Source organism: Artemia sp. Qi Xiang Cuo, chromosome 14 (assembly GCF_049724085.1).
Source record: "Artemia sp. Qi Xiang Cuo chromosome 14, ASM4972408v1, whole genome shotgun sequence".
Lineage (NCBI taxonomy): Eukaryota > Metazoa > Arthropoda > Branchiopoda > Anostraca > Artemiidae > Artemia > Artemia sp. Qi Xiang Cuo.
In genome coordinates this window covers 31,158,316-31,183,458 of record NC_142807.1, presented here as the reverse complement: position 1 = coordinate 31,183,458, position 25,143 = coordinate 31,158,316, and the positions used below count along the sequence as shown (strand labels likewise).

The following is a 25,143-nucleotide window of genomic DNA, read 5'->3' as shown; positions in this document are numbered from 1 at the left end:
AGAAGTTGATAGACTAAAAGGGAAGTACTGTCAAATGTCCTGATGTCTATCTGCGTGGTGTTCTAAATATAGGTTACCAACTTAGATTACTTGAGTCAGTTCGAATTCTGTATCTGTCCTCGTTACATGTACATTTACTGTATTATATGTAAAATAATCATTCTATTCTCTAAACATAAACTTTGTGATAGTTACAGACTCTAGACATCCTCCATCGGTCGAACCAAGATAATAGGCCAACGTTACCATAAGACTCCGAAGACAAGAAGTCACACTTTACAAAGTAGTACACAACTTTACAGAGAAGTAGACAGTTCAAAGAGAGGTAAATCCAACACTTTACAACAACAAAAAAACACACACACAAAAAAAACATACATACACACACAAAAACACGTACACACAGACACAAAAAAACACAAACACACACACACACACACAAACACACAAAACAAACACGCAAACACAAAAGAAACACGCACACAAAAACATACACACACATTTTTTCCATTGAAATGTAACGATTGGAATATTTTCGTAGCGTTCTGGTTCGTCATTGCTAGATTTTGTTGATCTTTTAAGGTTCACTTTGGAATTTTTTCATTTAAGTGTAAGACATCTTCGTTGAAATGTAACACTTGGAATATTTTCATATGGTTGTGGCTTGTCACTGCTACACTTTTTTGATCTTTTAAGACTCACTTTGGAAATTTTGTCACTGAAGTGTAAGAGTTGGAAAATATTTGTATTAGTTCGCCATATCACTGCTTCACTCTGTTGATGTTTCAAAGTTCATTTCGGAATTTTTTTGTTGAAGTGAGAGATTTGTAATATTTTCATAGTGTTATGTTATGATTTACCTTGTCATTACTGCACTCTGCTGACGTTTAAATATTCATTTTGGAGTTTTTTCATTGAATTGTAAGACTTAGAATATTTTTGTAGTAGTTCACCATATCACTGCAACACTCTGTTCATGTTTCAAAGTTCCTTTTTTATTTTTTTTCGTCGACATGAGAGACTTGGGATATCTTCATAGTGTAATGATGTGATTTACATTGTCACTGTTACACTCTCTTGTTGTTTCAAAGTTCATTTTGGAATTTTTTTCTTTGAAATTAGAGACTTGGAATATTTTCATAGTCTTATGTTATGATTTACATTGTCACTGCTACACTCTGTTGATCTCTTAAGGTTCACTTCGGAATTTTTTCATTGAAGTGTATGACTTAGAATATTTTTGTAGTAGTTCACCATATCACTGCTACACTCTGTTGATGTTTCAAAGTTCATTTGGAATTTTTTCCTCGAAATATGAGACTTGGAATATTTTCATAGTGTTATGTTATGGTTTACCTTTTTATAACTACACTCTGTTTACGTTTAAAGGTTCACTTTGGAATTTTTTCATTTAAGTGTAAGACTTGAAATATTTTTATAGTAAGGTTTCTTTACGTTAGGTATCTCTACATTTAAGTTAGGTTTATTTAACTTTGGTTATAATGAGCGTTCGTGATAACATAAGTTAAATGCTGGAGTTTCATGGGGTCCTTTTAGTCTTGTTTGTGAGATACACTTGCATCATTCATACTAGACCTCATCACGGGAAATCCAGCAGGTCTTCCACAAAAACAATGTAGCAATGGCTGGAATTTTGTCAGGGCGGGAATTTTTCCAGGTTACGAATCTTGCTAGCTGAGTGCTAGAAACAGGGATGGTCTTATTTTAGAGGGTTGCAGTAGAAGTTGTATGATAATTTCCCTATTATTACTACTTTTAAAGTTATCTCGAGCAAGACCTATTTTTTAGCCTTCTGTTTTGCCTAGCCAAAGCCCGGATTCCGTACCAGGAATGAGTAGACAAAGACCAATATCCCCCACAGCGCACAGGGTTGACGGGGACTCACCCTTTCTGCATTTTTATATTTTGGTGAAAAATGTAACCTGAGCTAAGAGAAACCGGTCAAGGGGGACTGAACACTGAACAAGGGACTGAACAAGGGAGGTGACCTTGGAACAGGTCGGTACCTTAGTGGAAGGATGCAGGATAAGCACAAATTTACGCTTGAAAACTAGTGCTTTGTGTAACGATAAAAAAATAAAACAGTGTTGAGCTGGTGACGGAAAAAACGGTTCCCCTCCCCGGGAGTCCTCTCCCTTCGTCTTTCTTTAAATTTGGCGTATTATTCTCTATCATTTTAAAGGTAAAATAACACCTAAGAACTACATCTATTATCAACGCTCCCTCTGAAAATGATGGCTACTAGGTGCGAGCTGGAAAATATTGTTAGGATCATTTGAAATATCCATGAATTTATCTTAATGAAAAAGGGGTATGTTCTTAAAAGCTCTTAATATGGTTTAAATTGCATCTAATATCAGTACCTTCTCCCCGACCGCCCTACCCCCCCCCCCCCCCGGGTGACAGGCTAGAAGCCCTAGTTTTCTATAAATAGATGGTTCTTTTTTGCGTATATTATAATATGACATTTTCATATTTTTTTTGTCGTGTTTTTAGCTGTCTTTTTCATGTTTTATTGCTTATGAATTTGTTTGTAATTACACTGTCTGCGTTTTAAAAATTTATTATTTGGGAAGAGTAAGACACACATTTCCCCTTTATTAATATCTTGAAAGCAAATACCCCCCAGAGTATAATTTGACAGTAAACCCTCTGCTCAATTAATGCCAAAAAATCGGGAATCTAGGGCCCTATACCAAAGTTTATTTTTAGAAAGCGGTTGAGAACACAAAATATTGACAAAGGTTTCATGGAGGATTCACTTGGCGTGCAGTACCACTGGAATGCAATGACCTTTTGAGTCCTGGCGGGGTCAAGAACTCTAGAAAAAAATGAATGGTGTTTTGAGCGAAAAATGAAGTGACGAAAAAAGAAAGGCTTTTGGGTGAAAAACGTCAAAATTGTATTATCTGGAAGTGAGGTATGAGCAATAATTACGTAAAGTGTGAGGTATAAGTAGGGATTCCGCCATGGGTTCCTGTGGTAGGGTTACGCAAAATTACGTCAATCATTAGACCTGTTTGTTTGAAACGGGGTAAGTCGTATGACGTCATTGGAGTCCAAATGGTGTGTAATGGAGTCTCGCCAAGTGTGTTCCCTTTAATAGAGCCGATGACTGCACTGTGCAGGTGCGAGTGGTTGGTAGCTCCACTTATCTGGGTCTTTAAGGGATAGGGTGTGTCGCGTAGTGTAACATACGCTTCAAACGGGGGTGTGCGCTGTGATGACAGGGGGCATGCGCTAGAAACAGGGGTGAGGGGTTAGGAGCTTTGGTTATTATCAAAAATTGTATATTATACGGACCACATTCTATTGCCAACAGGGAAAAGGACGTGTCCTTGAAATCTTGGTTAGACATGCCGAATCTTGTCTGCACCGGCATAATCTTGCCTGGACATGCCTAATCTTGCCTGGACATGTCAAATCTTGCCTGGGCGAGAATCTCACCTAGAAACAGGTACAAGGGGCTAGGAGCTTATCATTACTAATTTTCTATTATACGGACCACATTCCGAGTAGTTGAAACACATGGGAATTTTACTTAAAATTGTGACACCTTGTCGTGCAAAATCTTGCCAGGCAGGGAATTTCGCCTGAAATTGCGACACCTGGTCACCATAAGAGAAAATCGCCATAAAACATTCTTCTTGAACCTATGGAAGAAACGAGTAGTTCCTAGGGATGTTGTAAAGGTGCCTACGGGGATACTACTAACGTATATATGAACAATATCTTTTATATGAGTAACTAAAAATGAAGATAACAAAACACTCAATAACTGTATGTCCATACCGATACGCGTGTTATCGATAAGTCAGATACCAATGCAGCGTACAGCCCTTTCCCCAGGGACTATGAAGGGTCATATAATCACTAAAAATCATAGATATTCGCCCTTTGAACTATGTTGAACAAAATGGCTATCTCAAAACTTTGATTAGATGACTTTGGGGGGAGGGAGGCTGTAGGGAGGGGGGCTAGTTGCCCTCCAATCTTTTTGGTCACTTAAAAAGGTCACTTAAAAATATAATTTCCTTTCGCATGAGCTATTACACATCTTTCTTTGATTCTCTAGCCTCCCCTAGCCCTGCTAGAAAAAAAAGGGAGGCAGATCAGAGCTACCGATGCAAAAAGCAGTTTTCTTTGTTGTTCAAGGAGGGGGACTGTAAATTCCCATTATAAGGTTTTCAACCATGCTGAGTCCAATGGTGCACTTTTAATTTTGGTCTGATCCCATTTTCGAGGGGTTTCAGGCTTTTTTCTACATCACCTTAAATTTCTTTTTGCAATAAACTTTTACTTTTAAGACAAACCGAAATAATAGTCACCATTTCTGGATCAGTGTCAGATGGCGATTTTTCACTAGGTAACTTTTTTCTAAAAGCTATTTTTAACTATTGGTTACTATGGGCTATGGCTCGCTTTGTACTAGGTTGCAGCTACAGCTGCAATTTTGATTAAATCTCAGTTTGACCGTCTGCATTATCTGTGTTGTTTTTATTGCGGTTGTCAGGGAGATTTTTACCGCAGAGTCAAAGTCACTTTTGCTAAGTTTGCCAGTTTTTTTTAAACCTCCATTATGAATAATCAAAATAAAACAAAAATAGAGCATAGCAAGAATAGGTTGTTGCGTCGTGTTATCTTTTGTTGCGCAAACTCTGTAATTTGCGTTGCATGTTTGAAACTGTAGAGCTTGAGCAACTCAGTCGGAAACGTTGATGCATCAAAATGAAAGAGCCTCAAACCTGAAATAAATTTAAGGGTTGTGACAGACTCTTGCACGCCTCAGTCGTGCTTGAGAACAGGGCATAAACTAGAAAACACAATTTTTCAGCTCAAGGTATCTATTGAAAATACTTACTAAATCATTACGAGATATTCTTGAAGAATAAGAGGCACAATCATCACAAACTTTTAGACCACATTTGCTGCATACAAAATAAGGCACGAAATTTTCTGACGAAAACAAGTTCCTCACGCATACACGACATGTTTTTTGTCGATCTGGTGGTCCAGGTGCTACTCGGGGTCCAAGCACACTCTTACTATAAAAAAAAATAGAATAAAAAATTAAAAGTAATACTTATAAAATCAATATTAAGAGGTTGGATAAGGTAAATTTGGGTACTTGGACAGTAGAAGGATGCTTAATGGTTCCAGGCCCTTTTCCCTACACAGCATCTGCGATTACATTTTATTTCTGGTGGATTTCCTATAGAGCAGGTGCAATTCTTTCTTTCCTGGGGTATTTTTTATCCAGCAGCAATAATTCCTTTTTTGCCTACCATATTTCCTATAGAGAACCTACGATTTCTTTTTTTCGACCACATTTCAAACAATTCGTGCTAACGAACTGTAAGTAAGGAGCGACCCGGCTCAATGGTAACCGAAACTCTAAAAAACGGAATTTTGATACCAATACATGCATCAAAAGAATCAGATTTTAATTCTCATTTCAAATATATAAGTTTCATCAAGTTTAGTTTTACCCATCAAAAGTTACAGGCCTGAGAAAATTTAGCTGATTTTCGAAAAAAGGGGGAAAGACCCTCTAAAAATTATAGAACCTTAATCAAAATCACACCATCATATTCAGAGTATCAGAGAACATTACTGCAGAGGTTTCAAGTTCCTATCTACAAAAATGTGGAATTTTTCCATTTTTGCCAGAAGAAAGATTACGGATGCGTGTTTATTTGGTTTTTTTTTTCTTTTTCCCAGGGGTAATCGTATTGACCCAGTGGTCCTATTATATCGTAGGAGGGCTCATTGGAACGGAAATTAAAAGTTCTAGTGCCCTTTTTAAGTGACCAAAAAAAATTGAGGGCAACTAGGGCCCCTCCCACGCTCATTTTTTTCCCAAAGTCATCTGATCAACATTTTGAGATAGCCATTTTGTTCAGCATAGTTATAAATCTAATAAATATGTCTTTTATGATGACTTAATCCCCAACAGTTTCCAGGGGAAGGGCTGCAAGTTATGAACTTTGCCCATTGTTTACATATAGTATTAGTTATTGGGAACTATACAGATATTTTCAGGAAGGATTTTTTTCTGGTGGGGGGAGGCTGGAGAAGGGGGTTACTTGGGAGAATATTTCCATGGAGGATGTTTTCATGGGGGAAAGAACATTTCTATGAAGGGGCCCTGGATTTCCCAGCATTATTAAAAAAACCATCAGAAATTAAATTTAAAAAAAACAAGTTTTTCTGCTGAAAGTAAGGAGCAACATTAAAACTTAAAACGAACAGAAATTATTACGTATATGAGGGGGTTCATCCCCAAGTCAATACCTTGCTCTTTACGCTACAGTTTTTTTTAGTGATTTGAAAAGAGCTATCTATTCTAGTTAAACGGCCTTTGTGATTGAGGGGTTTGTGATTTAAACAAAATTTTAACTTTAGCGTAAAGAGCGTGGTATTGACTAAGGGGAGAACCCTCTCATATACGTAAAAACATATACGTTATTTAAAAAAAAACATAAAAAAAAGCGATAAGGCTCAATAGTAATCGAAACCTTAAAAAACGGAATTTTCATGTCAATAAATGTACCAAAAGAATGGGCTTATATTGCTGATTCTAAATATATAAATTTTATTCAGTTTAGTATTACTCATCAAAGGCTCCCCTACAAGTGAAAGAATTTTAATGAAAATCACACCGTCAGAATCAGCGTATCAGAAAACCCTATTACATTGGTTTCAAGCTTATATCTGCAATAATATGCAACTTTGTATTTTTTGCCAGAAGATATCATGGATGCGTGTTTATTATTTTTTTTTTAAGGGGTAATCGTACCGACACAGTGTCCTGACAAAATCAAGAGAGAGTTCATTCAAACGGACAGTAAAATCTATACTTCCTTTTCCAGTGACCAAAAATGCTGTAGGGTAGCTTGGCCCCTCCCACGCCCCTTTTTTCCCAATTTCGTCTGATTCACAAGGGAACAAATTTTTTTGTACTTTCATCAGAGATATTTATTATAATTAACGGCCTTTGTGATTAAGGAGTCATTCTTAAAGAATTGGAACACGATTTGGATTTAACGTAAAGAGCGAGGTATTGACTAGGGGGCGAACCCCATAATATACGTAATAAAAATATACGAATATAGAAATTCGTTACATAAGTTAATTTGTAATTACACCAGAACCAAATTTAGAGAAAGGCATTTAGAAAAAGAAAAGTAAAATTAATATGCAAATTTTGTTTTACTCGTTCAATGACGGTGAGCCAAAATAAAAGCTGCATTAACTGCAAAACGATCAGAAATTAAATAAAAAAAAACAAGTTTTTTAAACTGACAGTAAGGAGCGACATTAAAACTTAAAACGAACAGAAATTATTCCGTATATGAAAGGGGATGTCCCCTCCTCAACGCCTCGCTTTTTACGCTAAAGTTGTTTATTGTTTAAAAAAATAAAGTTGTGGGAAAGTCAAACTTTAGTGTAAAGAGCGAGGTGTTGAGGAGGGGACATCCCCTTTCAAATACGGAATAAGTTCTGTTCGTTTTAAGTTTTAATATCACTCCTTACGTTCAGTTTAAAAAACTTGTTTTTTTTTATTTAATTTAATAAAGAAACTCCACTTATTGTTTGGTAGGTAGTTCCTGGGGTAAATCCTATTGAGAGCCTACCCTTTCTTTTTTGGTAGGTTGTTCCTGGGGGATTTCGAGGGTTTTTTTAGCTTTCCCCGATATAGTGTAGCTTTCTTATTAAATTTTCTTGAGGAGGGGTGGATCAAATTGCAGTTTTTCCAAAGTTTGTATTCTGAAAATAAACATTTAAAGATACACTTCGAGGTCAAACAATACTTAGAAACAAGACGATTTCATTTCCATTCATTAAATTTTTAAACGATTATTTTCCCATATTTTAAATTTTATATTTCATATTTTTGTTATTTTCTCAGTTAAAGGGGTCATAATTTTGTATCCCATTTCAGGGTATTTTACCTTTAGTGGTATAGTGTATTTTTCTTGTCGCATTTACCCTGCTATGAGTCATCAAACAATTCGTGGTAACGAACTGTAAGCAAGGTGCGACCCGGCCAAAAAGTAGCCGAAACTCTAAAAAATGGAATTTTGATACCAATAGATATGTTAAAAGAATTGGCTTTTTTGCTGATTTCAAATATGCAATTTTAACTAAGTTTAGTATTATTTATCAAATGTTACGAGCCTGAGAAAATTTTCCTGATTTTTGAAAAAAGGGGAAACAACCGCTAAAAGTCAAGTGATCTTAATGAAAATCACTTCATCGGATTCAACGTATCAGAGAACCCTACTGTATTGGATTCAAGTTCCTATGTGCAAAAATGCACAATTTTTTTTATTTTTTGCCAGAAGAAAGATCACAGATGCGTGTTTATTTGTTTGTTTTTTTGCTGTTTTTTCCCCAGGGGTGATCGTATTGATTAAGTGGTCCTAGATTATTAGGAAAGAGCTCATTCAACCGGAAATTAAAAGTTCTAGTGCCCTTTTAAAGTGACCAAAGAAATTGGAGGGTAACTACGTCCCCTCCCCCTTCCCAAAATTTTCCGATCAAAATTTTGATACAGCCATTTTGTTCATCATAGTTGAAAGTCTCAATAACTATACCTTTTAGTATAACATAACCCCCCCCCCCCCCAGGAGAAAGGTTTTATGCTATAAAATTTGTCCATTCTTTACGCATAGCATTTGTTATTGGGATGCATGCATACATTTTTTTGGGGGGGGGGGGGGCAATTTTTTTGTGGGTTTTCTACGGGGGAATTTTCATTGGGGGGGAAGTTTTCAGGGAGTGAACTTGTCAGGGGAAATTATACACTGCCGGAATTCGCCAGAATTCCTATACAACATTCTTTTCATATGTCTTGCTTTCTCTTTTCCGTTTAAATTTTTTTACACGGAGGGGCTAAGAATAATTGTCACGGAGGATATTTCCGTGGGGAGGGGATTTCGCCGGGGAGGTGTATTTTTTTTTTTTTTTAATAGAGTTGTGAGAAAGAGTCAAATTTTAGTGTAAAGAGCGAGGAGTTGAGGAGTGAACAGCCCCTTTCATATACGGAGTTTTTTTTTTCGTTTTAAGTTTTAATGCTTCTCCTTACTTTCAGTTGAAAAAAACTTGTTTTTTTATTTAATTCTTTTCTGAGACTAGAAGCTAATATTTTCTCCTTTCTATGTATAGGATTAGATCTCTGAGTTCTTTGAGAAGGGTGTCAAAAATTCATCAAATCTAAGAGTCCAAGTTTTTAACTTTAATGGGGGGGCATCAAATTACCGTTTCTTAGAAGTTCGTTTTCTGACACGCAATATCTTGGAACCGTACGAATTCTTCCATGCTATCAATTTACACCAAACATTCTTATAGTAAATATCCTAGGCGCATTTTATGGTTATTTTCCCCTTTTTTTATTCCTTATTTTTTCCAGAGCTTTGTGTTTTATCGTGGGATATTCGAACATTAGGCGAGGTTAGTAACTCACAATTTTGAAGAAATTGAAAGGATAATTCTTCAAGAGTTTCAAGAGCTTTTTTTATTCCTTACTATTTTTTTCAAGAGCTTAAAGTTTTATCGTGGGGTATAAGGATATGTTGCCAGAGTTCCCATCCTTTACCGAGTGTTTCGAGGGGGAGTGCTCTGAGGGGGGCCCTGGCTTTCGACCAGCCGATAGATCAGCCGATTCCTTTTTAAAGAAATAACTGTTTCATTTTAATGTTTTACTATAATGAATATTACAGGGTATTTGAAGGGGGTTTTCGAAACCTCTTCCCTTTCACTCAATTTCAGAAGGGTTTCAGAAGATGGGACCATTTTTTGTTTATTTTTAGCTTTTTCTGTCATGAACCTCTTTTGGCTTTTTTTAATACCTTGTAACAGAATTAATTTCCAAATGAGGGACTTACCATTATTCACAGAGGGAGAAACAATTTATGAATTTCCTCCATTTTTTTTTATAACTCGCTCACAACCAGACAGAATACAAAACTAGTTTATATTCTTTGTAGTCTAGTTAAAACCCTACAAAGCTATATTTTCTTAATATCAAATTTACCAGCCTCCAAATTGAATTTTTTCCACATGGAAACTTAGTTCATGGCACGAGCGTGTCTTTTACTCTCATGATAAAACACATATCCTAGGAGCATTTTATATGTATTTTATGCTTTTTTATTCCTTATTTTTCGGCTTACACCTTTGATAAAACTATGTTAAGGATATGAGCAGGGATATCTCTACAAGGATAACTTGGGTTCTTCAAGATATACTAGAAAAACATATTTCTTTCTGTATTTTAAGATTTGGTAATTTTTAAGGGAAAGTGTCTATATCTCGACTTTGCCCCTTATAGGGTTTAAGGGGCCGACATACAATTTGTTTTTTAACATATACGTTTTGGTTATATTTTAGTGTATGTCAAGCTTTAACGATTTCCTTCTCAATTCTGTAAACTTAAAATGATTAATTTTCTGTATTTTAAAACTACTCTCTTTTTTAATAACTTACGACTTCGTTAAAGAACTTCGTGATAGGAGGGCAACTCGGCCCCCCCCCCCGCCCCTCATTCCCCCAAACACATCCAATCAAAATTTCAATCCAATCAAAAAACAAATCCAATCAAAAAAAACCTAACCCCCCTCTGGGTACGGCCTTGCCTCCATCTACTACATTAATATGGGGTTCTATCCCGCTTCCTAGGGTTGTAATGGGGAAAGGGTTAAGATTGATAGGAAATATTTTGCCGATATAGGATGGCAGGTTAGGTAAGGATACGACCAGGGATTTCTCTACACAGGTAGCTCGGGATCTTCAGGATTTACTAGAAAAGACATTCTTTTTCTGTATTTTAAGATTTGATCATTTCTTAAGGGAAATTGTCTGTATCCCATCCTGACCCCTTTTAGGGTTCTGGGGGCCAGTATAGAATTTGATTTCTTCTACACATAACTTTTGGTTATATTTTAAAGTATAGCAAGTTTTGACGATTAACTTCCCCATTCATTACATTTAATGTGATTGTTTTTTCTGTATTTTAATATTTTCGTCTCTTTTTTAATGGATTAAAGCGTTGATAAAACTAGGGTAAGGATACGAACAGCTATTTTCCTATATGAAAAGATGTTTTTTTCTGTATTTTAAGATTTGGTTATTTTTTAAGGGAAAGCGTCTATATCTCTTTTCGCTCCTTCTAGACTTGTGGGGGCCGACATACACTTTGATTTCTTTAGTACATAATTTATTTTGTATTTTAACACATAGCAAGTTTTAGCAATTTCCTCTCCGTTTCATTAAATTTAAAGTTCCGTGTATTTTAACATTTTTATACTTTTTTTAATGGCTTAGACATCCAATAAACCTAGGGTAAGGTTGCCAGCTGGGATTTCTCAATTAAGATAGCTTGGAATCTTCAAGATATACACGAAAACACACATGTTTCTGTATTTTAAGATTTCTTCTACCAACCAAGCGTTACACGGAGAAGGGGTCAATAATCTTGGAGTAGGATTGTCTCAGATTTTAGGATTTCGTATTAAGGAAAGTAACCCTACTATGTTTTGAGGATTTTAAGCGATTATTTTCCGTATTTAGGGAGCGCTAACAGCCAGGTGGTACACGGGCGGAGGGGGCCATTACACTTGTACTTGGGCTGTCTCAGATTTGGGAGTTCGCCTTAGGGTGAATCACCCTACCAGGTTTTGAGGGCTTTAATCGATTATTTTTCATATTTAAAGATTTGTCTCTTTTTCTTAGTACTTTCTCGGGTTTAATGTGTCCAGTACCTGAAAAAATTCAACCTTACAGGCAGAGTGGCAAAGTGCCATTTCAGGCCAGGTGTTGCATTGGCGGAGGGGGGTATACATTTGGAGTAGAGTTGTCTCAGATTTTGGGACTTCGTTACAGAGAAGTAACTCTTCTATGTTTTAGTATATACCATCTTTTGAATTTGCCAAGGCCCCCGTACCAAACAGGTTTTTCTGTTAGGTAAACAGGTCATTACACTCTTTGCCAAGGTGTAATTAAAGAATGAGATGCTTGCATCAACAATACAAAGAATAAGCTCAGATACTTAATAGATTTGAAGTTTACAAGAGACATTGCTAGAAAGTATTCAATAGCTTAATTGAAAAGTAACGATAGAATGACATTGTGACTTGACCTAGCTTTACCTCGCCGATGTGATCTGTATAATACATAAGTAACGTTTGAAAAATATTGTCAATTTAAAAAGAAATGGCTGAATATTGTTGTGAGGGGGAGGGGTTGCATAGCGGGGGGACTTGCACGAGGGTTCAGTTAAAGGAGATACAGTTGCACGGGGAGTTTCGATTATTCACGGGTTCAGTTACAAGAGGATTCAGTTGCACGGGGGGTATCCCTTTTTTTTGAAAATCGGGCTCCCTGTTTTCAAAATCCCTTTTTCTTCTGAGGCTTGGAGCATTTGTGTCAACAATACAAAGAATAAGCTCAGATACTTAATAGATTTGACGTTTACAAGAGACATTGCTAGAAAGTATTCAATAGCTTAATTTAAAAGTAACGATAGAATGACATTGTGACTTGACCTAGCTTTACCTCGCCGATGTGATCTGTATAATACATAAGTAACGTTTGAAAAATATTGTCAATTTAAAAGGAAATGGCTGAAAAGTGTTTTGAGGGGGATGGGTTGCATAGAGGGGTGACTTGCACGAGGGTTCAGTTAAAGGGGATACAGTTGCACGGGGGTTTCGGTTATACACGGGTTCAGTTACAAGGGGATTCAGTTGCACGGGGGTATCCCTTTTTTTCGAAAATCGGGCTCCCTGTTTTCAAAATCCCTTTTTCTTCTGAGGCTTGGAGCATTTGTTTCAACAATACAAAGAATAATCTCAGATACTTAATAGATTTGACGTTTACAAGAGACATTGATAGAGAGTATTCAATAGCTTAATTGAAAAGTAAAGATAGAATGACATTGTGACTTGACCTAGCTTTACCTCGCCGATGTGATCTGTATAATACATAAGTAATGTTTGAAAAATATTGTCAATTTAAAAAGAAAGGTCTGAAAAGTGTGGGGAGAGGGTGGGGGTGCTGAGAGGGGTGCCGGGCACGAGGGTACTGTTACAGGGGAGCACGGGGCAGGGGAGGGGGCGGTTATACAGGGGGTTCAGTTACACGGCGATTCAGGTGCACGGGGGGTATCCCTTTTTTTCGAAAATCGGGTTCCCTGTTTTCAAAATCCCTTTTTCTTCTGAGGCATGGAGCATTTGGTGGCTAGATATTAAACATAATTAAATTTAGTTCGGAGGGTCAGTTGTATAGGGTTTCAGTTAGACAAAGGTTCAGTTACATGGGGGTTCTTTGCGTTAAAAAAGTAGTTTTTGTATCTTTTAAAAGAATTTTATGGGGATTGAGAAACACAGATGACTAATTCCGTGTGATTTTTCTTTACTTGATGGCAATTAAAAACTAAATTTTTATGTTAAATAAGTAGTTTTTATATCTTTTAAAAGAGCTTTACGGAGATTGAGAGACTCCGTTGCCTAATTCAGTGTGATTTTTCTTTACTTGATGCTAATTAATATAGATATTTGTGTGTTAAATAAGTAGTTTTTGTATCTTTTAAAAGAACTTTACGTGGATTGAGAGACTCAGTTGCCTAATTCCATTTGTGATTTCTTTTCGTTGTGATCAATAAAATATATTAATATGAGATAAATTATTCGAGTGTTTTTATATTTTTTTATCAGTACGGGTATTGAGAGAGTCAGTATCCTAAGTCCTTTTTTTTTGTCCGGTCTGGGGTTCAAATAAACGAGAAATTTTTGTCTGTTATTAGTATTTGTTGTATCTATTAATGTTGATTTAATGTAATTGAGAGATTCAGTCGCCCAAGTAAGTTGGATTTTTGGTTCCTAGATGTTAATTAAAAACTAAATTATGTAGTTAAATAATTAGTTTTGTATATTTTAAAAGAGCTTTACGGGGATTGAGAGACTCAGTTGCCTAATTCCGTGTGATTTTTTTTGACTTGGTGGTCATTAAAAACGAAATTTTTTTGTTTAATAAGTAGTTTTTGTATCTTTTAAAAGAGCTTTACAGGGTTTGAGAGACTCAGTTGCCTAATTCCATGGGTTTTTTCTTTAATTGGTGGTCATTAAAAAATAAATTTTTTTTTTAAATAAGTAGTTTTTGTATCTTTTAAAAGAGCTTTACTGGGATTGAGAGACTCAGTTGCCTAATTCCATGGGTTTTTTCTTTACTTGATGGTCATTAAAAAAAAGAAATTTTTGTGTTAAATAAGTAGTTTTTGTATCTTTTAAAAGAGCTTTACGGGGATTGAGAGACTCAGTTGCCTAATTCCGTGTGATTTTTCGTTACTTGATTGTCATTAAAAAAGAAATTTTTGTGTTAAATAAGTAGTTTTTGTATCTTTTAAAAGAGATTTACGGGGATTGAGAGACTCAAATGCCTAAGTCCGTGTGATTTTTCTTTACTTGGTAGTAATTTAAAAAGAAATTTTTTTGTTAAATAAGTAGCTTTTGTATCTTTTAAAAGAGCTTTACGGGGATGGAGAGACTCAGTTGCCTAATTCCGTGTGATTTTTTCTTTAGTTGTTAGTAACAAAAAACTAAATTTTTGTTTTAAATAAGTAGTTTTTGTATATTTTAAAATAGATTTACGGGGATTGAGAGACTCAGTTGCCTAATTCAGTGTGATTTTTCTTTACTTGTTTGTCATTAAAAAGGAAATTTGTGTGTTAAATAAGTAGTTTTTCTATCTTTTAAAAGAGCTTTACGGGGATTGAGAGACTCAGTTTACTAAGTCCTTGTTAATTTTACTGACTTGGTTGTCGTTAAAATCAATATTTTTGTGTTAAATAAGTAGTTTTTGTATCTTTTAAAAGAGCTTTACGGGGATGGAGAGACTCAGTTGCCCAATTCCGTGTGATTTTTCTTTACTTGGTTGTAATTAAAAACTAAATTTTTGTTTTAAATAAGAATTTTTTCTATATATTATATGTGATTTCAGGGGATTGATAGACTCAGTTGCCTAATTCCGTGTGATTTTTCTTTACTTGCTGGTCATTAAAAATGAAATTTTTGTGTTAAATAAGTAGTTTTTGTATCTTTTAAAAGAGCTTTACGGGGATTGAGAGACTCACTTGCCGGATTCCGTGTGATTTTTCTTCTTTTCAGCAAAGACATTCGATATCCTAAAAGTGTTTAATTCAAACTTTTTTAAAACTTTAAAATTTTTCAACTTTATTTATTTTTTTTCTTTTTGTATATAACTTAAAATGTCAAAATATGCTTACAGTTCTTACAATTGCGGTCTATGATTGGTCAGAGACACGATGTGACATTCCCACTGGTATTCTTTGATTTGGTATTCACACTACCCAATCTATTGAATGTATTAAATCATTATGTTGTACGAAGTTGAATTATAAACAAATAATTAATATCTATAAAAAAAAAAAGTGAAGATTTAGCATTTTAAAAAATTGTGTTTACATAACAAGGTTATTGTAACATTGAATGCTGACAAAGAGAAGTATTTAAACTTTGAAACAAGTACAGGTGCTAGCACTATTGGAAATGTATGCATGCATTGTCATGACAGTAAGGAATTAAATTTCTTTGGAATACCGAAAAAATTCAACTCTTATGTTGGTGGTTATGCGAGATTGAGATCTCCAGAGATGATTGCACTCAAAGAGAATGCCAACATAAAAATAATCATTGATGATAGAGGACAACTCCTTGCTACTGTTGCAGGTAACACATTACCTACTGATACATCCAATCGTCACCTTTCGGGTATTAGCATTCAACGGAAGATCAATAAAATAAAGGCATACTCTTCTACTAATATCGTAAACCATATCTTGTCTACGTGCCGAAACTGTTACCTGTGTAAAAATGATATGATAATAGACAGTGAAATTGCCAGAAAAAAAAAGGGTATTGTCGGAAAATATCACGATGGAATATAAAGATGACTTGATGAAAGACAAAGCACCAGCAAACGGTACTGCCATTGCTCAAACATTCATTGAAACAAATAATCCCAAATACTAAAAGTTTATTGAGCCTATTGATGAGACACCAGTAAAATTTATCTATGACTTAAAATGGAATAATGATTATTCTATTGATTACGAACTAAGAGAAGACAATAGCTATAATATCAAGAGAGAACATGGTGAACTATTTTATGGAGCAGATTCAAAATGTCCAAAGTTAATCATTGATATTAATAATGTATCATAATATATTTTTGTATTAATATTCTACATAGCAATATTTCATTAAAAATATATTATGCATTACATTGTTATGTGTTCATTATTTTTAGAGTAAGCTAGCATATCAAACGTTTAGAATGTCTAATAAAACGTCGGAGATGTAAGAAAAGGAATTTGGATACATCTATTGTCAGACAAATGGGAACAAATTCTTTCTTGAATTCACCTCCTGGATAAATAAAAAAAGACATTTCATTCAAGAAATTATGACGAAACTCTAAGTAAGCAACAAACTCTTTCTTGAAGTTACCTCATGGATACACAATGCAGAAATTTCATTTAAGAAATTATCAAAAATTGTAAGTAAGTAGCAAATTCTTTCAAAAATATGTTAATACTTTTAAGAAATAAATATCTTTAAGCTTAACCCGTCTTTATTCTTTAGAATAGTTTTATTCATTTCATTAAATTATGAAGAAATTGTAAGTAAGTAACAATAGCTTTCTGTAATTCGCTTCCTGGACACAATACAGATATTTAATTCAAGAAATCATAATAAAATCGCAAGTAAGTAATAAAGTCTTTATTGTTTTCACCTATTGGATACACAATACTGAAATTTCATTCAAAAAATTATGATAGAATTGTAAATAGGTAACACACTCATGTTACCTCATGGACACACAATGCAGAAATTTTATTTAAGGAATTATCAAAAATTTTAAGTAAGTAGCAAATTCTCTTTGATACACAATATGGAAATTTCATTCAAGAAATTATGAAAATATTTGTAAGTAAGTAACAAACTCTTTATTGATTTCACCTCCAGGATATACAGTACAGATACTTCATTCAAGAAATAATGAAAAAATCTCAAGTAAGTAACTTTTTTTTTCTCTTTATCACAAACAATTTTCACTTAGCTAAATGATGTAGAAATTTAATTCAAGAAATTATTGAAAAAAATTCTCAGTAAGTAACAATTTCTTTCTTGAAGTCAACTCTTGGATACTCACTACGGGAATTTCATTCAAGAAATTATGAAAAAAATTGTAACTAAGTACCACATTCTTTCTTGAATTTACCTGTTGGACAAACAAAAAAGAAATTTCTTTCAATAAATTATGACAAAATTCTATGTAAGTAACAAACTCTTTATTGTTTTCACAAGTTAGATATACAACATATAAATTAAATTCAATAAATTATTAAAAAATTCTTAATCTAAGTAGCAAATTCTTTCTTGAATTCACCTGTTGGATAAACAAAAAAAAAACATTTATTTCAAGAAATTATGATAAAATTATAATTAATTAACAAACTTTATTGTTTTGACTATTTAGATATACGACTTATAAATTAAATTAAAGAAATTATTAAAAATTCTCAGTCTAAGTAGAAAATTCCTTCTTGATTTCACCTGTTGGATAAACAAAAAAAAAACAAAAGACATTTCGTTCAAGAAATTATGACAAAATTCTTAGTAAGTAACAAACTTTATTGTTTTCACGAGTGAGATATAAGATTTAGAAATTAAATGCAAGAAATTATGAAAAAATTCTCAGTAAGTAACCATTTCTTTCTTGAAGTCAACTCTTGAATACACAATACGGAAATTTCATTCAAGAAATTATGAAAATATTTGTATATAAGTAACAAACTCTTTATTAGTTTCACCTCTTGGATATACAGTACAGATACTTCATTCAAGAAATTTTGAAAAAATCGCAAGTAAGTAGCTTTTTTTTCTCTTTATCACAAACAATTTTCACTTAGCTACGCGATATAGAAATTTAATTCAAGAAATTATGAAAAAATTCACAGTAAGTAACAATTTCTTTATTGAAGTCAACCCATGGATACACACACTCAGGAAATTTCATTCAAGAAATTATAAAAAATATTTGTAAGTAAGTAAGTAACAATCTCTTTATTGATTTCACCTCTTGAATATACAGTACAGATACTTCATTCAAGAAACATGATTAAACACGTTTTGAAACTGCATACTATTTGTATGCCTTTCCTTGGCACCTTTCCAAACGAGCGGGGATTCCCCACTGGTTCCTACACATTGCAAAAAAGTGAGCAGTACGAAAACTCCACGTTTTCAACCAGACTGGTTTTTTAGGGACCAATCAGGAGAGATATGCAAAGTCAACATAGCTTTATTTCATTTTTTTTAGGTTCATTTAGACGAGGTTACGTGCGCGCACTCTAGAACCGAACTCTAGGTAACCGAAACTCTAAAAAACGAGATTTTGATACCAATAGATACATCAAAAGAATCAGATTTTAATGCTGGCTTCAAATATATAACTTTCATCAAGTTTAGTCCTACCCATCAAAAGTTATGCACCTGAGAAAATTTGGCTGATTTTCAAAAAAAGGGAGAAGACCCCCTGAAAGTAACAGAACCTTAATGAAAATCACACCATCATATTTAGCGTATCAGAGAACCCTGCTGTAGAGGTTTCAAGCTCTTATCTGCAAAAATATGGAATTTTGAATTTTTGCCAGAAGAAAGATCACGGATGCGTGTTTATTTGTTTTTTTGTTGTTGTTTTTTTCCAGGGGTGATCGTATAGAACCAGTGGTCCTAGAATATCGTGGGTGGGCTCATTGGAACGGAAATTGAAAGTTTTAGTGCCCTTTTTAAGTGACAAAAAAAAATGGAGGGCAACTAGGCCCCCTCCAACGCACATTTTTTCCCCAAAGTCATCCGATCAAAATTTTGAGATAGCCATTTTGTTCAGCATGGTCAAAAATATGATAACTATGTATTTAAGGATGACTTAATTCCCCGAAGTCCTCGGGGGGAGGGCTGAAAGTTATGAACTTTACGCAATGTTAACATATGGTATTGGTTATTGGGAAGTATAAAGACGTTTTCAGGGGGATTTTTCTGGTAGTGTGGGAGGGGGGTGGGTTGGGGGTTATGTGAGAGGATTTTTCCATGAAGGAACTTTCATGGGGGAAGAGACATTGCTATGAAGGGGGAGCCAGATTTCCCAGCATTCTTTAAAAAAAAGACCAGAAATCAAATAAAAAAAAATAAGTTTTTCAACTGAAAGTAAGGAGCAACATCACAACTTAAAACGAACAGAAAATATTACGTATATGATTGGGTTCACCCTCTACTCAATACTTCTCTCTTTAAGCCAAAGATGTTTTAGTACTTTCATAAGAGCTATTAGTAGTAACCTAGGTGCTAATTCTAAACTTACATAAAAATATACATTGAAATTGGTGCTGATTCTAAACTTACATGAAAATATACATTGAAATTGGTGTTGATTTGAACGGTACATGAAAATATACATTGGAATTGCGCAAGAAAAACCCATGGCTGTGTCATTAAACTTACACGTGAACATTTTAAAAGTTGGCACACTATAATGCATGTTATGAAACTAAAGTCAAGGTTTTTTAAACTTGGCAAGGTATAACGTGGTCAAACATGTTTTGAGATTAAATTAATAATTATATAACTTAAGAAAACAGGTTTTTTCTGCTATTAGTAAGAATTTCATAAGAATGTGTATCATGAGTTTACGTGCACAATTTTTTTTCTTAATAAACTGGTATTGTATAAAGTGGTCAAACATGTTTTGGGAGCATGCACGAAATTATGTAGCTCAACCAGTGTGGTTTTTTTAGGTAACATCCATTTTTATTCGTCCTTGAAATTCCGTATAAAATGTTCATGCATTAGAATTTACTTTTCATTATGTTTTAACATATCGAACATAGTACACTGAATATTATTAACTTTGAAACAATGGATATTTCATTTGTCAACATGAGTATAGTTTACTGAATTTCTTAATGTATTTCCAGATAAGAAGCATTTTACCAGTAAATTGAAATTTCAGGGGCATAGGCCCCCCTCCCCTCCAACAATACAACCCCTAAAATATGATGAATATACACGCTAGAAAAGGCAAAGCACGTTTTTTTTCTATTATGTAAAACAAAAACCTCCTCCTCCATTGCTTTGTTACGACCATAGTCTCTTACTTTTAGTTATTTCATTCAAAAAATGTCCCTTTTTCTCAATTATCAAAAAAAATCTTTTTTTCCTGGTCTAAATGGAAAGCTTCGGTGTTACAAAGGAAGTGACAGTTTTGGGAATCAAATTTCACACGCTCTTGCTATCATAAATTAATGGCATATGCTTAATGAATTAGCAACAAGGATGTTCCTTGACAAAGAGATAAAATTGTATTCTAGCCTAATTAAAGGAAATATATTTTATTTTCAATTGTATTCAATGATTAAGAAGGTCTTACAATGTGAAAAAAAAACTATTTCATCGCATGGAAAGTAAGGGAGGAGCAAATTCTTTATGCAGACTAATTTTTGAAATCCCCCTTCCCCCCAAACTCAAAATTTTCCAAAATTTTACTTTAGAACCTTTTTTTTAAATATTTCTAAAGTGCTAATAGATATAGAGTGCTACAAATATCAGAATCGACTTGATAGGGCAAATTATATTATGGGGGGAGATGTTTTTGAAAACCCCCTTCCCCCCAAACTCAAAATTATACTTCAGAACCTTTTTTTAAATATTTCTAAGGTGCTAATAGATATAGAGTGCTACAAATATCAGAATTGACTTTATAGGGCAAATTATATTATGGGGGGGATGTTTTTGAAATCCCGCTTCCCCCCAAACTCAAAATTTTACTTTAGAAGCCTTTTTAATTATTTCTAAAGCGCTAAGACATAGATTGCTACAAATATCAGAATCTACTTTATAGGGCAAATTATATTATGGGGAGATGTTTTTGAAATCCCCCTTCCCCCCAAACTAAAAATTTTCCAAAATTTTACTTTAAAACCTTTTCTTTTTAAATATTTCTAAAGTGCTAATAGTTATAGCACTACAAACATCAGAATAAACTTTAGAGGACAATTTATCTGTAAAAGAGAGGTTTTTATTTCCTTACTAAATTTTTCTTCTTTTTAAAGGAGGAGGAAGATTCCTACAATCATTCTCCCCCCAAAAATAGACCAACATGGGGTGATACCACATCGATGCAATCTGCAAGACCATCCATCATCAGATTTGCTACCTCTATTACAAATTCTCTGGACCAGCTGGGACCCTCTCATGCCAGTGTCAGCTCTATACAGACCACTATGCAACCTGGTAGAAAATTCAAGAGGGAATGGATCTTATATTTCTCATAACGTTACTGCTGCTGCACAAGATTGTGATGTCACCCCCTATCAAGCATTGCCGGGCCCTTCACGACCAATGCAAGGCGATAATGATGTGGCCCCTACAGCTCTCAACATGCAAGCTGCAAATTTAAATGTGAGTTTTCAAATATTATTTCTCACTAATGATTCTTTTTCCCAAGTCAATTCGATGGAGTGTGTGAGCGGTGCAAGCGCCGCTTATTTTTCTGTCTACCCGATAATTCATTGAGACAGTATTATGAATATTGCAAATTCAATAACGGCGTAATGATTTTCATTATTTTGTTGTGTGAGTGTGTGTGTGTGTGTGTGTGTGTGTGTGTGTGTGTGTGTGTGTGTGTGTGTGTGTGTGTGTGTGTGTGTGTGTGTGTGTGTGTGTGTGTGTGTGTGTGTGTGTGTGTGTGTGTGTGTGTGTGTGTGTGTGTGTGTGTGTGTGTGTGTGTGTGTCTCTCTTTCTGTGTGTTTGTCTCTGTGTGTGTGTGTGTGTGTGTCTGTTTGTGTGTCTGTTTGTGTTTGTGTGTGTGTGTGTGTGTGTGTGTGTGTGTGTCTGTGTGTGTGTGTGTGTGTCTATGTGTCTATGTCTGTGTGTTTGTGAGCGGTGAATGCACCACATCTACTCGATAATTCATTGAAAAAGTATAATGAATACTGCAAATTCAATAACAACGTAATGATTGTTGTGTGTGTGTGTGTGTGGGTGTGTGTGTGAGCGGTGCATGCACTGCGTCTACTCGATAATTCATTGAGATAGTGCAAATTCAATAACGACGTAATGATTGAATGGCATATATTTATTTCCATATCATTATTTCTTATGTTTGATCCGGGTGCTGTAATTTTTTCAATATACATATCAACTGAATTGTATGTTAATGCTGATTTTGAATATCTTTAAATTATTTCGTTTAACTTAATCCATCAAAAGTTATGATAAAATTAAGAATTTTTGAAGTAGAAATTCTTACGTTGCATTATTTGTTTCCGCAGCGCGTTTCTATCTGACTTCAGAGACATAATTACTTATAGGCTAATGGAATATATATAGGGGCTAGAAACATAATTTTAACCTGTAAGAATATTTCAGCGTGTGTGCGCATGTGTGTGTGTGTGTGTGCGTGTTGGTGAAGGTGTGTGTGTGTGTGTGCGTGTATGTGTGCGCATGTGTGAGTGTTTGTGTGTATGTGTGTGTATGTCAGTGGTGCATGCGCCGCTTATTTTTTTGTTTACCCGATAACTCATGGAGATAGTATAATGAATATTGCAAATTCAATAACAACCTAATTATTTTCACTATTTTATTGTGTGTTTGTGTCTATGTTACTAGCAAAATTTGTAATTTATTATGCATTTGTTCTGTAAATAATGCTTTAAGCAAAAAGTATTTATTTTAAATAATTCTAGGAGGAATTGAGTTTTATGGGTGGAATGGAAAAAAAATGAACATGATTTTTCTTTATGAAATAATGCTTATTTCACATAGAAAATAAAACCTTTTTTCTATAGATTAATGATATAGCACCGCCATTTGGTGATGAGACATCAGCATTTACTGGACCAATTCTATCACCACTAATGGAGTTCAGAGACGAACTTTCATTAGTTCTAGATAATATGGAGTGGCATAGGGGTTTTCTTAATGATATTTTTGGGAAAATGGCTAGCCTATATGATTTAACTTGTGATATTGACATGCTTGAGGATCCGGAATGGGTAGATAGATTTATGCGTGAGCATTTCGGCGATGTTACTAGTGCAACTAAACTGGGTCCTCATAAAGAAATTCTAACACAGGTCAATACAGGTTGGCTCGATCAATTGTCCTCAAACACCTTGGAATATGTGCTATCAGGCTTAGGGGACCTCATGCCACCTCCAACCAATGTAATTGAACAGACTGGGGCAGGTGTTATTGACAATTCTGTGTCACCCCCCACCATTCCGCTTAATGATATAGCTAGTACTAGTAGTAGTAATACAACAACATCACAAGTATCCCCTCTTCCAGATTTTTTTCTGTCCAACTCTGCCTTGCACCACACAAAGGTCTACTGTGCCAAATTCGGTGATCCCTTCAAATCTCTAGTGCCGGGGGATATAATAACAGATCCCTCGACAATTACACATTTATATAATAATAATATTCGAGCCATTCTTCAACAACAGATAGGGGTGTGGGGGGGGGGGTCAGTTTAAAATCATAAATAGCACTAAAAATATTTTTATTAATGAAAATGCGGGTGAGATGTATTCAAAATACTTGCACACAGAGATGTTTGCAATTCGTCTGAATTTATCAAATTACGGGGAGGTTTTTCTAAATTAGGCTAATAGTATTCAAAGTAAGTGGGAAAATTATAACGAGGGGGGTAGTGGATCGGTGGTTTTATTTATTGAAAGTTTAAATGTTAATATTTGTAGATTCAAAAAGGATTTTATTGTAAGAGGTGGTGGGGCTGGGGAGAGGGTTATAGTTTTAAAATATCATTCAGATTTAGAGGGGTCTAAGGGGATACAACGAATCTGTTTCGATACGAGGCTGCAGTGTTTCAAGTATGCATTATTAATTGCAGCATACAGACCTCTTCAAAAAGATGCATCTAAGAAAAAGTTGGATGAAATGGCAGTTAATGGTGGGGAAGGCTCAAAATTCCCCAAAGTAGATTTTAATTGTTTAAATGGTCAATTTCCCGTGACACTAAAAGGAATAGATATTTTCAAGCGGGCTAATGCATATTAAAAGATTGGTGTCACGGTGTTACAGTATGAAACCGAATTTGAGGAGAGCCAGCGTTCCGATAAGAAGGGTATATTATTTCCAGTCTGGGCTCCTTCAATTGACTCAGTGGAACATTGGGTGTGACTTCTATACAACCCACCCACAGACCCCTATTCAATTGGTCATTTCAATCAAATTACAGATATTAGTAGGGTTCTAAGTGAGGGTAAGAAACATGAGACACGTTATTACTGTCCAACATGTCTCTTCAGATTTTGCTCTGATTTAAAGTTAAAGCATCACATGAAACACTGTAAACGTCATGGATACCAGGCTGTGGAGACGGTTAGTGGAGATAGAGCGATCTTAAGTTTTAAAAATTTCCAAAACACGCTCCTGCAGAGCAATAAGAACCTTTTGGACTGCGAAGCTAAACTGACAGACGTGTGCGATCCTTCAAATTCAAATCGTGTTAAAATACGTGAAGCCATAGGGGTCTCTTACGCTCATGCGCAACGAGATTCCAATAATACCATGCAAGTGCTGGATGTAGTTGAGATGTTGGGTGACCGGGAAGACTGCATGCGCTCGGCATTGGTCAGTCTAATCAAAACAGCGAACAGTGCAATTTGGTGCCTTCATTATACAAACTATCCTATGCTCCTATCACAAGATGACATAGTGGCCATTAAAAATCGTAAAATGTGTTGGGTTTGCAAGGGAGAATTTGATGATGGTGTTGGGAATGGTGGGAGGAGGAAGGTGATCGACCATGATCATTTATGGCAGGAAATTACATCGGGAGGGAGTAACTTTAGAGGGGTAGCCCATCAGTCATGCAATTTAAACGTTAGACAGCAATATTTCGTACCTGTTTTTATACACAATTCCAATTACGACTTAAAGTTTGTTCTACCGGCGTTGGCCCACATTGCCAAGGGTGGAGTTGTAGATGACGCATGGATAGATGGCTCTTTTT

At 34.9% G+C, this 25,143-nt stretch overlaps 1 protein-coding gene across 1 annotated transcript in view; it reads right to left on the bottom strand.

Annotated features, from left to right (window-relative positions):
- LOC148944363 (uncharacterized) overlaps positions 1-25,143 on the bottom strand; it is a 244,829-nt gene that overhangs the window by 51,914 nt on the left and 167,772 nt on the right. Inside the window, exon 6 of the mRNA XM_089099910.1 lies at positions 4,883-5,066. Coding sequence (XP_088956036.1) covers positions 4,883-5,066 — 184 coding nt within the window. The remainder of the gene's footprint in view (positions 1-4,882; positions 5,067-25,143) is intronic.